A 13,621-nucleotide genomic window follows, 5' to 3' on the forward strand; every position below is an offset into this window, starting at 1 on the left:
GCTTCAGGCTCGTCACTCGGAAGCCGGTCCCGGCCCCGCCGGACGCCCGGGCCTGAAGACTCGCAGGGAGGAGCCCTGCGCCCCCAGCCCCGGCGGACGGACGCGCCGGGCCCGCGAGGCTCGGCCCGGGCAGGGCCCACGGCCCGGACTCCCGACCCTGCTCCCAGCTGCCAGCCGCGTGGCAGGGCGCGAGTCCGCGCTTGTCTATCTCCACAGCGTCCCTGTGAATGGGCACCTGGACAGTGCAGACGGGCTGCTGTGAAGCCAGAGGAGACGAAGGCGGGCCACATGGCGCCTGACACAGGAAGCGCCGACTGAACCACGTGATAAGCGGCAGGAAAAGCAGCACTGAGCGCGGTACCGGACAGGCACCGCGCGGCGGCCCGGCAGCAACGCTCACTCTGGATCTGCAGGAATGAGGGTGAGCCCGCCTGAGAACAGGAGGGCGGGCGCCCGGCGAAGGCCTGGGGCCGTGAGGGGCACCGGCAGGGCAGGGACCGAGGGCCCTAGGAGCCAAGACGGAGGCTCGGCGGGGCACTAGGCCCGGAGGAGGCGGGCTAGAGGCGAGGACAGCACAGACGTGGGCCTGAGCAATGACTGGGAGCAAAGCTGCACGTTTGGCTCATCGGTTAAGGAGACTGCCCAGAGCAGGCGCAACAGGGCCAGCAGGCCGACTGGGGGCCACCTGGTGAGCTGGAGCAGAGGGCAGAGCTTCAATAACAGGGGTGGGGAAGGAGCGGAACCGCTCTGCTTCACGTGGCCTTCTGCCGGGAAGCCTCTCCGAGCCTGTGCATCCGGTTAGGTACCCTTCTCCCAAGGGCTCTGACAGCACCACACACATCCCGGGGCAGGGCGCGTAACACTCGCTTCCCCGCGTTCACTCGGCAAATCCGTCAAGGCCCCCGGGGAGCAAGGCCCTTGCTCAGCACCGGGAATACAGGGGTTAACAAGAGGGGCGCGGTCTGGGCTCTACAGACAGGCCGAGGGCGGATGGCTGGGAGGGGATGCAGACCACAGAGAGGGGTTACCCAGATCAGGGGGCTGCGGGCCATGAAGGGGAAACAGGTAGCAGATGGAGACGGGTGCCGGGGTGGTCAAGAACCGCCTCTCTGGGCCTTGCCTGGGGGCCCCTGGCTAAGACCCTGCACTTACAATGCAGGGAGCTTGAGTTCGATCCCCGGTCAGAACTAGATCCCACATGCCACAACTAAGACCCGGCACAGCCAGATAAATATTTAAAACAAACAAAAAAACCGCTGATGAAGGGCACCTCTGAAGAGACCCTGATGCAATGAGGGGCCAGTACGTGAAGACTGGGGAGGGGAGGGGGTCGGACAGACAGAGGGCACGCTCACAGACCAGAAAGGATAGTAGTGTGGCTGGAGTGGGTGAGCAAGGAGGGCAGAGGGAACAGTGGAACCAGGCAAGCACAGCGCACACGCGGCTTTGCGCTTCCAAGGATGAGGGCGAGTCAGTGCAGGGCCTTAGGCAGAGTGAGAGGATTCCGGCTGACGATGCAGAGTCGGCTACAGGCAGGGAGGCCCAGAAACAGCCAGAGAGCTGCGGCAGTATTCCAGGTGAGAGCCAGGGCAGCCGGCACCAAGTTACCTGCTGAAGGAGCGTCAAGATGGCCCGATTGAGAGACATTTTGAAGGTACAGAGTTCATGGAGCGCAGGGACGAACTCCGCGTGGCAGGGAAGGGAAGCAGGAATGAGGAGGAGTTCTAGCTCCCGGGCTGGTGGTGCCTGTGCTGTGCCGCCGCCTGAGCAAACAGGCAGGAGCAGGAGCAGCAAACTCGGGCAGGAAGGCGAGCCGTGGGCAGAGAGTCTGGCTTTAGGCACTTTACCAAATCGGACAAGCCTGTGAGGCACCCAAGTGGAGATGCCAAGGAGGCAGCCGGGGGTGCGAGTAGAGAGCTCTCGGGAAGACAGGCTAGCGACAAAGTCAGGTGCACTGTAGGTACAGATGCTGCTACGAACCAGGTCAGGCCGAATCCCCTACAGGGTGAGTGTAGACGAGAAGAGGTCCGGGGGTGAAAGCAGCCAAGGTGACGGAGAAGAAACAGTCTCAGAAAGAGAAAAGGCAGGAGAAGGGGGTCCTGGCAGCCAAGGAGGAGCACGGAGAAGAAACAGCCTCAGAAAGAGAAAAGGCAGGAGAAGAGGGTCCTGGCAGCCAAGGAGGAGCACGGAGAAGAAACAGCCTCATAAAGAGAAAAGGCAGGAGAAGAGGGTCCTGGCAGCCAAGGAGGAGCACGGAGAAGAAACAGCCTCAGAAAGAGAAAAGGCAGGAGAAGGGGGTCCTGGCAGCCAAGGAGGAGCACGGAGAAGAAACAGCCTCAGAAAGAGAAAAAGCAGAAGAGGGTCCTGGCAGCCAAGGAGGAGCACCGATCGGGGTGCAGGGAGGAAGGGGCAGGCAGGGGTTTGGTGCCGCCCAGCACTCAAGTGAAGAGCTCATCAAATGGCCACTGGGTCAAAGTCTCCGTTACTCTGACAGGGGCATCAGTGAGGAGGTGGCTTAAGGGAAACGGTGGGAGGGAGGGGAGAGAGAAAGATGATGCAACTCTTTCCAAGAGAAAAGAAGAAAGATACAGCACTGTGGCTACAGGGATGTGGAAACGGAGAAGATGTGTTTAGAGGTAAAATGTGACAGCATGTTTGCGTCCTGACAGGAATGACCCAGCAGAAAGGGGCAGACCCATGGGGCTAGGAAAAATGTACATTAAGAAGGGGTGTAAATTCTTCAAATGGCTGGAAGAGCTGAATGAGCTTTTATGACTCAAAGTGTTGATTAAAAAAATTTTTTTTCCTTTTAGCTTTCAAGAATTAGAATAATTGTGTTACTAGTTGAAAGAAATCTTAGAGGCCTATTTGCAGATACTAGAGGTTGGTCCAAAGCTAAAATGAAAAATAACTGAGAAATAAAATTTTAACATACAAAAGCAAAGAGATTATTGTAAAAATGTCATTCAAAGGTTATCTTCTTAAAAAAAATTGCCCTTATAGATGATACCCTATAGCTCAGGATGAAAACTTTTAAGGGCATCATTTTCCAGTATCCACGGGCAGGGTATACTTACAGGCTGCACTGATTTAGTCTGTAAAATTTATGTCGCGCAACACAGAGTCTCCAGACGTATTTTGCTGTTTCCATGTCTTCCTAGCAAACAAAAGACGCACGAAGTAAAGCAAAGGACATCTACAACTTGATACAGACCTCATCTGAGAACAAGACAGACACGGGTGACATTGTATACCAAAGTCACTTCTAACACAGGGTGATTCTTGCATTTTCTACCACTGCACCCCTCATATGAATGTTGTAATTAGGATTCAAACTATGAAGACCACCTGGAGAAGGAAATGGCAACCCATTCCAGTATTCTTGCCTGGAAAATCCCATGGACACAGGAGCCTGGTAGGCTACAGACCACTGGGTCGCAAAGAGTCAGACACGACTGAGTGACTTCACTTTCACACTTTTGGGGGAAGTGTACATAGGGTGCTTGGCTCAAAGTGTGGTGTCTAACAAGGGTTTAATAAAAGTTTCAGTACCTTAAAAAAAAATTATGAAGACCAACAAAAAGCTCTCAATAGTATGATTCTTATAGTAACAGTTTCTGGATGACTTAGAAATATTTAAATTATGAAAATGTCATCTTTTATTATTACTCAAAGATGTGACTAAACAAAACATTTTATTATTGACAAACAGATACTCAAAGACATTTTTAAAAGAAGTAACTCAGACTCATGGCTTTTGTCAAGAGAGTAAAGGTAACTGTGAAACAGTATTTCTACAGAGCTATTCGTATCAGTGGGAGCCAAGATGCCAGTGTTTCCTTTCTTCCCTACTTGTGCTCCTGTGTGCTTAGTCGCTCAGCCGTGTCCGACTCTGTGCGACCCCACGGACCATACAGGCTCCTCTGTCCATGGGGTTCTCCAGGCAAGAATACTGGAGTGGGTCGCTATGCCCTCCTCCAGGGGATCATTCCGACCCAGGGATCGAACCCCGTATCCTGCACTGCAGGCAGACTCTTTATAGCTGAGCCTATGTATGTAATTTAAAGGTCATCCTAATCATACTTAATAAACTGAGTATTTATCCAAAGACTCAATTCATTCAACAGTATTTACTGAGCAACTTTGCTAAATGCGATTACACAAAATGTTACAAAGAATAAAATTTTATGTTTCATAAACTATGAAAAACTATCATTTTAAAGCTGCTCCCCCAAACATACACACAGAAATGTTAACTTTTAGGAAAAACAGTCCATGCAGATTCCTAATGTTTACTCACAGTTTGAAACTGGATGGTCTCCTCTTTATTTGCCAGCTCTAATGCAAAAAAGGACTTATTGTGGGACATGTTAGCAATATCATGCCACCTGAAGAACAACAAGCAGAAAATGGTCATATAAGTACTCAGATTTTTACTAAGAGACAGAAGATTTTTTTTCCTTTTTGAGCTTAATGTATAACCTATTATTTTTTATCATTTTAGGAAGAAAACAGGGCTTTAATTGGCTAGCATGCATTTTATAATTGAAGTGACAACACAGAGGTACAAAAAGTAACACATGTATACTAAAACAGAGGCAGAGTATTCAGAACTGTAAGCTCGGGACTTCCCTGGGGGTCCAGCGGTTGAGACCCCACGCTTCCAATGCAGGGGGCAAGGGTTTGATCCCCAGTCAGGAAACTAAGATCCCACATGCTGCACGGCTAGGCCAAAATAAATACATAAAAATGTAAACTCTACTCATCCTCGTTTGCTGGACTAGTTTGATCAAATATCCCACTCTCAGCTGCCTTCGTTCATTCAACAAACGCTTTAGCGGGCACCCACTGTGACGATACCGGGCACCCTGTGTTCGGTCCTGGGGCACGAAGATGGGCGAGGGGCAGCGCCGCCCTCAGAGGGGCTCTGGCGGGTGGAGAGCACAGACCCAACAAGCACTGTTACCTTCTGGTACACAGGGCAAAATAAGACCCCGAGGTGGAGCAGAGATGCTCTACAAAGCTGGTGAAGCAGGGCCAACAGAAAGTTCAGATGCTGGGAGCCCAAAGAGTGAACTATTCTGGGGGTGTTCACCAGGATTCAAACTCCAATTCTGACCTTTCTAACTGTATTTTAGCATGTTAAGGTTTTATATATTAATATCTTATTACACACTGCATAATTTTTACAAAGGGAAAAACAGGTCTGGAAGAAAAAATTTTACCCCTTTATCCTTCTCTATCTTATTAGATTTAAGTTTATTGAAATAAATAAAATTCATTCACAATAACTTGGTACTTCATTGCTTTTGTGGTTTAATTTTCTGGATGCACTGCGTACAGAGCATGTGGGATCTTAGTTCCCTGACCAGGGGTCAAACCCAAGCCCCACGCGTTGGAAGTGCAGAGTCTTGACCACTGGACCTTCAGGGAAGTCTCTAATTGCTAAACCGAAAGATTATGAGTGTCATATTAAAGAAGGCATTTTAGAACTTCCTATCCAGTGAGGTAAAGGAAGCCCAGGGGGGTGTCTCCCATGTTCCTGTGACCTTTCGAGCAATGTCAGGGTCCTTCCCTTCGGTGCCAGCCAGATCCATCTCTGCCCCCTGCCCTGCAACTGAGCGTGCTGGGCAGACAGTGAGCAGCCTGGGGACCTGAGAGCAACTGCCCTTGGGAGCCACCTGAGCCAGGGCAGGACGGTCCAAGAGCGAGGACCTGTTCCCCAAGCTGGGCACACGCTCCATGGTCACAATCACCAGGGAGAATCATTCAGACCCCCAAAGGCAGGAGAGCAAAGGAAGTGAAGGGACACAGAATACTGAAAAGGGAACTGCCTTCGCCTGAAATCTCGCTGCTGCAAGCCAGCCACGCTTAGCACACTGCCATCTGTCCTCTGTCCTCCTGACTAGACTACATTCTAAGATTTCCACAAATGAAGAGTACCACTCTTTTTATAATCAAGAGAAGAAAAATCTACATTACAAAAAGTAATTTAAATGTTGGTATTTTAGGAATTTTGGTTCTAACTAGAATCAGGGAAAGCCTAGATTTCCCATGAGAAATAGCCGGGGAAACCAGAGCTCAAATGAAAAATGCGCTGCTCATTTACATGAGTGCGTGTGCGTTTGTTCAGCCCCACAGTGGTGAATTTTGTTTCTTTCCCCTAAGGCTGGGGTACAGTGGGCACCAGGGACTTTATGCTGAACCTGATGAAACGTGTTTCTAAGGGCACAGAGCCCTTCAGCCTCCAGGAACTCATCCTAACATGCAAGCCTCAGCTACTGAGGAGAGAAATCGGATTTTGTTTTTGAAATCGACTGGGATCTAAACCCTGAAATAAATACTCATACTTCACATAGAAAAAAAAAGAAAAGAAAAATTCACACACAAAGAATGGCCTCCATATGGTAAGAAAAGGGTCACATGTCTTTAAACATTTCCTAAGCAGGCCACCATTATAAACAGTTTTCTGCAATTTAGTTTTGAATTAAGTATCTTATAACTATTGTGGTCAGGTGCAATTTTATTCTAAGAAGGGCATGTTTCCATTGGGAGACACTTACTTGTGAGCAGTACAATTAGCACAGGGATCAAAACCCAATCACCTACAGGAGCCACAAAAGTGCGCAGAAAGAAAAGTACCTGAATACCACAGGGGGCCTCCCGCTCTTGTGCTTCACAAAGACGCCTTCGAGACACGCTCCGATGGATATGTCGCTGCCTTGGCTGTCCTAGGAGGAGAAAGCGGACAAGGAAACACTGGGGGCGGCAGAGACACGGGGCCCCAGGGGCCCACCTACCCCCACTCTTGTGTCCCATGTGGAAAAGGCTTGGGAGACCTCCCCTGAGGGGGAAAGTCTGCAAGGTATAAATGTGTCACCCTGGAAACACATATGAAAAACAGGTGGGCTCCTTAAGGAATTCTATTCCAAGAGTAATTCCAAGAACAAACGACAAAACAGGAATATCTCTTTTGTGAGAAAACTTCGGCCACGAGGACCTCAGCTTTCACATTTCCAAATGTCTGCACATCTCGGGCTTCGGGCAGCGCAGCGTCCCTGGCCTCCCTGCTAACCTGCTGGGACGACTCCGGCGCGCTTCGGAGGGCCCGTCTTCGGGCCTCGCTTACCTTGGCAGGGTGGCTCTCTTCCCCATAGCCATCCATTCTCTCTACCTCCTGCATGTAGAGCGTTTCCGCGTCAGGAGCTGTGAGGCCCCTGCAACCCGAGAGACCTGTCAGACAGACTGTTCACAGACTAAAAAAATTTCAGAAGAGCTTGTTTGCGAAAAACTACGTCTCAATCGGGCATAAAGCGTTAGAAACGTTTCCAGTTTCTAAGCGTCCGTGATTAGTTACGTCAACCCACCAATTTTTACTGAGAATCAACTACACGCAAGAGCACTGTGCTGAATGCTGAGGGCTGGGTGTCAGGGCCGACCCCGTGGCCTGGGGGCAGGCCAGGGGGAATGCAGGAAGTAAAACAACCTCCCAAGAAGACTTCAGGGAGAGCCAGACTTCTCTCCAAACCACCACAGTGTCAGACAGTACTCAGCACTGTGTGCTGAGCGCCACACCGTGAGTGGGGCGAGGAAGGGTTAGCAGCCGGCTTCGGTGACAGCGTGACGAGGGTGGGCAGGTAGGCGGGAAGGCAGTGTGGGCAGAGAAGGCGCCCACTGCATGGACACCTCCTCTCCAACCTCACCTTCTGCTGCTCCACACACCCACAAGGTACCCCCACCACGACCACCCCAGACTCTCTGTGTCTTTGAACATGCCACGCTCCCCCGCGCCTCCGAGCCTTTGCACGTGCTAATCGTGCCTCCTGGTCCAACTATCACCCACGTGTGCGCCTGGCCAACCCCTGAAGCCATCAAGACTCAGCCTGCGCACCCTCTTGGTCACCTTGTGGGACTGCCCTGCGCTACGCAGACCCACCACCTTCTGTGCACGCCTCTCCCCCACACTCACGATGAGAACTGTGAACTGCCATGACACTGGGCTGCACTGCCTACCCCTGAAGACTCTGGCAGGTCACGGTTCTAGTCATCTTTGTGCCACAGCATTGAGCACTCGCCTCATAACAGAATAGCAGCACTAAATTATCTTTGAAGGAGATACACAGATGAATGAATGAAAATAACAAAAGATAGAGCAAGGTGTGCCCGAAGGATTAATTATGCTGAAAAAAAATGGGTTCATTTGGACAGCAGAAGATAGAGCTGGAACGGCAGGATTGAACCAACTTGTGAGAAGCCTTTAATCCCAGGGGTGATGAACTCAGGCTGGTGGAAAGCGAGAAGATTCACGAACACTCGAGGAGAGGAGGGGAGACAAGTAGAAAGAGCTATTTTAGGAGAATTAATCTTTTGTGAGTGACTGTCTGGATTTGAGTGGGGACAGACTAAAGGCAAAAGGTTATTTTTAACAGGAAGGGGTGAACAATAGGTTATAATTAGACAGACCTGGGTTCACATCCCACCTCTACCACATGTAACTTTGGGCAAGTTATTTATAGTCTTTGTGAACTTGATTTTCCCAATCTGTAAGGAGATAATAACATTTACCTTAGAGAGTCGTTATTAAGAATTTGATGATACATAAAGTACTTGGAGCTGAGTGGCACTTGGTTTAGCGTAAAACCTAGCGTTCTCCAGGACAGGGTTTTCAGAAAACACATCCAGCTTCACTCTCAAAGACCAGGATCTGCCCAGAAGCAGGGGCCAGAGCAACAAGCCCGCTGCTCTCAGCTTGCCTAGAGGACAGGGAGACGGCTTCCAAGGCGGCGGTGAGGCTGGGGGCAGACCCAGAACACCACATCTGCCACAAAGGAAAACAAATCTCTAATCTTGGTTAACCTGCACAGGGCCGGGCCACCGCCCAAACCTTCAGTGCGTGGGAGGAAGGACGGGCAGCCTTCAGGGGCTGGCCGCTCTCAGCTTTCTCAGCTTCATCAGTGACACAACGTGAGTAACAGATGGGTTAATATGGGGAAGTGCTCGGAAGAGCGCTGGGCAGGCGGTGAGAGCTCTGCCCCGGTGGGGAGAGCTGGGTAACTAGAGTAGGCGCAGCAGCAGCAGTAAAGGTCCACATTTAATGCTGTCAACCCAGGGTTCAAATTGAAACAGGCACGAGTCCTAATCTGTCCCCACTTCTCAGCGTTACCTGTATTTCTGATGCAGTAAGGCCACTTTTTGGGTTGCTTCTTCCAACACTTTTTCATCCTGTAACCACTCCTGGAAAACCACACGACAGTAGTATGGAAACAAATCACTCAAATTTCTTAGGAGGAATCTGTGCTACTGTTATTGACTCTTGTCCCCAGCAGGCAAAACTAGGGCTAGAATCAGTATCTGAGAGCTTCACTAAAGGACATAATCATGACCTTTCTGAGAATTAAGTGGCTTCTGCTCAAAAGCCAAAACACTTGCCCTGCCTTCTCAATTCATCCCAGAGAAACTTGCTGCTGACTAGTTGCGAAGTTGTGTCCAACTCTTTCCGACCCCATGGAATGTAGCCCATCAGGCTCCGCTGTCCATGGGTTTTCCAGGCAAGAACACTGGAGTGGGTTGCCATTTCCTTCTCCAGGGGATCTTCCCAATCCAGAGATCAAGCCCACGTCTCCTGCTTGGCAGGTGGATTCTTTACCACTGGGCCACCCGAGAAGCCCCCAGAGAGTTACAGATGGGTTATTTCAGGTTGTTAACATTCATCAGCCAGTTCCAAGCCCAGCACGTAACGGCACCTCCTGCATTCCCTGGCTGGCTGTGTGACAGTCAGAGCAGCGCACCACTTCGTACAGGTGTTGCAACACCTGTCAATCCCACCAGTATTGACTTTAAAAAGTAGAAAGCAGGGTCTTTTTGTCATCTACTCTTTAAATTGCTGATGAGAAACGATATTCACTTCAACATAATTCTGTGAGGTCTCAAGTTTTCAGTTAAAATCAAAACCTCTGTAGTTCCTCAGAAGCTGGAAATGAGTGCCTCTCTTTAGACTCACATTCAAACTCAAAATGAATTTCGCTGGCTGCAGCCCAGAGGCCACAGACTCTTCTGTTTCTGTGCTTTTACAAGGACTAGAAGTCTATAACAGGGAAAGCAACAACTTAAGTTGTTTACAAGAAGGAGCTGATTTTTTTTTAACTCTATCCCTACCTAGTAAGTCTAATATATGGGCTTCATTTCAGGGATTATTAAGGGTCTAGAAATCACTGTTGATAAAAATGTCCAATGTCAAAAGAATTCTTACCACAGGAAGCAAGGCAAATTTCTGAAGAAAATCCTGGGATTCATACTGATCAAAGTCACCAAAATCAGCTATATAAAATCACAAGTATTCACATGTCAATTATGTTTAATTGGAAGCAAAGCATATACACAACTAAATTCAATATGAAGTATACAGATGGTGTGCTTATGATTTAGAAGTCAAATCTGCCTTATAGCTTATAAAATGTATATTTTAAAAATTTCTTTTAAAATGTCCAACTCTTTGTAACCCTATGGACTGTAGCCTACCAGGCTCCTCAGTCCATGGGGATTCTCCAGGCAAGAATACTGGAGTGGGTTGCCATTTCCTTCTCTAGGGGATCTTCCCAACCCAGGGATCGAACCCGGGTCTCCCATGTTGCAGGCAGACTCTTTACCCAGACAGATTTATGTGTCTGGACTTGGAAAAAATGCCTCTTAATAAAGTGGAAAAAAAAAAACACACATTACAAATTGTATACAAATCATCTCATTTTTTTTGTGATTAGAAAACAAACAAAAATCTACCCTATAATCATATATGCCTACTTATGTACAGAAAAAATGTTAAGAACAAACCAAAGCATTCATAGTAGTGATTACCTCTAGGGAATGGAATTAGATCATCTGAATATGTTACAGTGAGATGTATTTGTTTAGAAATTTTTAATTGTAAAAGAAACTGATAGTTCGGCAAAAAGCTTATGAAAAACTAACTCTTAAAGCCAAAGATAACACTTAAGAAGATTCAAAGTACTTTGAAAAGGAATATGGCTTCCTGAGTACAGGGCATTTTTTTCATCTAGGAAGGATATATATTATATCTCCATGTCTGCTAACATCTGAAGGAATTTTATTAATCATTCTTTGCATTAAATTTCAATTTCCAAGATTAAATGCCAGTTATCATTTGAAATAAAGTCCCATTAGAAGTCTTTTCAAAGTACATTACATATGTAAACACATATGGATTACACATACGACAAACAACTCAAAAATACTTGTGAAATACAAAACTAATAATATTACGATTGGCAATGTTCTATAATCTAGGGCAACTATTTAAGAAACCAAACCAATGACATACGCTTGAAGTGTAAGCGAATGTGACCTTTTCAACCCCACTGTTTGGCTGATCTTTCTTCTGAAAATACGAGCTAGCAGCAGATCAAGTCCCTGCACTAGAGGAATACATGGCATATTAAATGTTGTGTGTGTGTGTGTGCACGTGTGTGCGTGCGTATGTGTGTATTTCCTCTCTACTGTTGGTCTGTGCTGTGCTGACGTAATAACATGCTTAGCCTTCCAGAAGTCTCATATTTCATTCAAGTAATTCAAACCCATTCCTCCTCCACAAGGAAGGCCCTTAGATAACAGAAATAATATTCCACTAACACAGAAAACTACTCTATAGTAGTTACTTTCTATAGTCAGTTACTTTAAGAATTCCTTGCTGTTTTTGTTCAACATGTATTTTAATCTGATTGATCTATTACATTATCAATTGCCATTCTTTACCTTGTACAGCTAAGCCTGCAAGCTGAATTGCTTGTTCTAATGTACAAGGAATGTTTCCTTCCAAGATATCTTTCTTCAGCTGCAGATAATACTGATACCTATTAAAAAAAAAAAAAAAAGGTCAGTTTTTAAAAGTCAGTGTCGGTACTACCTCCAATCGGACACAATGCATTTTATCATTATTTGGTAGAGAAGCATCAACTAGTCAAAACTAAGCTCAGACGATTTCAAAGAATGACAGGAACGTTCCTTGATCATTTCTATACTGACAAATACACAGACAGACACAACAATTTATTGAGTCACTTATCCTTAACTGTAGTTATTTGAAAGCTACAAACTATAGCCACCCAGGAAACAGCCGGTCATCTATCTTGTACCCTGTAAAACAGTCTCGGTAAGTTTTGTTGTTTTAGTTGGAGAAACAGAGAATCAGTGGCCAATCCTTACTTTAAAAACCCTTTGGAGGAACTTGGTGATGTACGACTTTCCTAGCCCTGGACAGTAAAGGCAAAAGAAAAAATGGTTCCTGACATTTCAGACCAGGCGCATAATAAAATATTCTTTATTGAAATACCAAAAGGGTAGTTGCTAAAATCCTTTATAACAGTCTTTTAATGTGGGCGTACTTGTGTTTATGTTTTCAGTATATAGGGTATTAGTTACCAGCACAACCTTTAGTCAAGCAAACTTCGGTTAAACTTCAGATCTCCAATTTAGCATTTTCAAGGAACTTGGGAAAGTCATAATCTGTGGGTTTAAATTAACTCCAGTAAACGGTGGGTACTATCACCCCTTCACAAGGCTGAACACACCAAGGAATGTATGTAAAGCTCTTAGCATAAAACTACAGCGTGGCTGGCACTTAATAAACAGCTGCTCTCATGGCTAGCAGCAGTCACCCACTTGCAGCCAGGCGGCAGTATTTCACCTGGCTGACTTCTCCGTTCTGATAAAGCTCTACAGTGAAGATCTGTTCTGCCTTCCTTTCATTTATTCACTAAGGTAATTACTGGGGCCTTCTATGCATCAAGCACTGTTCTAGATGCTGGGGATACAGTGCTGAACGAAGATCTGCCAACCCTCTGCCAATACAGTCTACAGGACTGTCTTGGATCCAGAATCTCTTCTGGGTTTGATGTCTGCAAAGCTCACAATGTGAGCTGTTCCCAGGCGCAGTTCACAATGGCGTTTCCTGGAGAGCCCCCCGCTTTAATCATTGCATATGAGTCCTTACATCATCCTACTTTATTTACCTTCGACATTTCTGTTCTTCGTTACCAAAAGTCTTGAGCAAAACACCATCTATTTCAATAAGAATTTAGATCCAACTTAAACCCTCTACCTGCTAGTGGCAGAACCCATAGATTTCCCTCCATCAGCAAAGAGAATGCTGGCAGCACTGGGTCTTGTCAATGAGGAAACCTTGCAACTTTCTCCCAGGAAGCTCCTTTCAAGCATCTAAAGTACTCTATATAGCCAGGACATGGAAGCAACCTAGATGCCCATCAGCAGATGAATGGATAAGAAAGCTGTGGTACATATACACAATGGAGTATTACTCAGCCATTAAAAAGAATTCATTTGAATCAGTTCGAATGAGATGGATGAAACTGGAACCTATTATAGAGTGAAGTAAGCCAGAAAGAAAAACACCAATACAGTATACTAACGCATATATATGGAATTTTAGAAAGATGCTAACAATAACCCTGTGTACGAGACAGCAAAAGAGACACTGATGTATAGATCAGTCTTATGGACTCTGTGGGAGAGGGAGAGGGTGGGGAGATTTGGGAGAATGGCACTGAAACATGTATAATATCATGTATGAAACGAGTCGCCAGTCCAGGTT

The 13,621-nt window shown here is 46.9% G+C and overlaps 1 protein-coding gene across 1 annotated transcript in view; it reads right to left on the reverse strand.

The window, feature by feature from the left end:
- The window catches only part of PTPN21 (protein tyrosine phosphatase, non-receptor type 21), a 78,007-nt gene that overhangs the window by 25,524 nt on the left and 38,862 nt on the right, over positions 1-13,621 (reverse strand). Inside the window, exons 3-9 of the mRNA XM_010845236.1 lie at positions 11,767-11,864; positions 10,250-10,317; positions 9,164-9,234; positions 7,130-7,217; positions 6,643-6,731; positions 4,301-4,388; positions 3,078-3,157 (exon numbers count right to left, since the gene is read on the reverse strand). Of these exons, the coding sequence (XP_010843538.1) occupies positions 3,078-3,157; positions 4,301-4,388; positions 6,643-6,731; positions 7,130-7,217; positions 9,164-9,234; positions 10,250-10,317; positions 11,767-11,864 (582 nt within the window). The remainder of the gene's footprint in view (positions 1-3,077; positions 3,158-4,300; positions 4,389-6,642; positions 6,732-7,129; positions 7,218-9,163; positions 9,235-10,249; positions 10,318-11,766; positions 11,865-13,621) is intronic.

This window comes from Bison bison, unplaced genomic scaffold (genome assembly GCF_000754665.1).
Source record: "Bison bison bison isolate TAMUID 2011002044 unplaced genomic scaffold, Bison_UMD1.0 scf7180017864213, whole genome shotgun sequence".
NCBI lineage: Eukaryota > Metazoa > Chordata > Mammalia > Artiodactyla > Bovidae > Bison > Bison bison.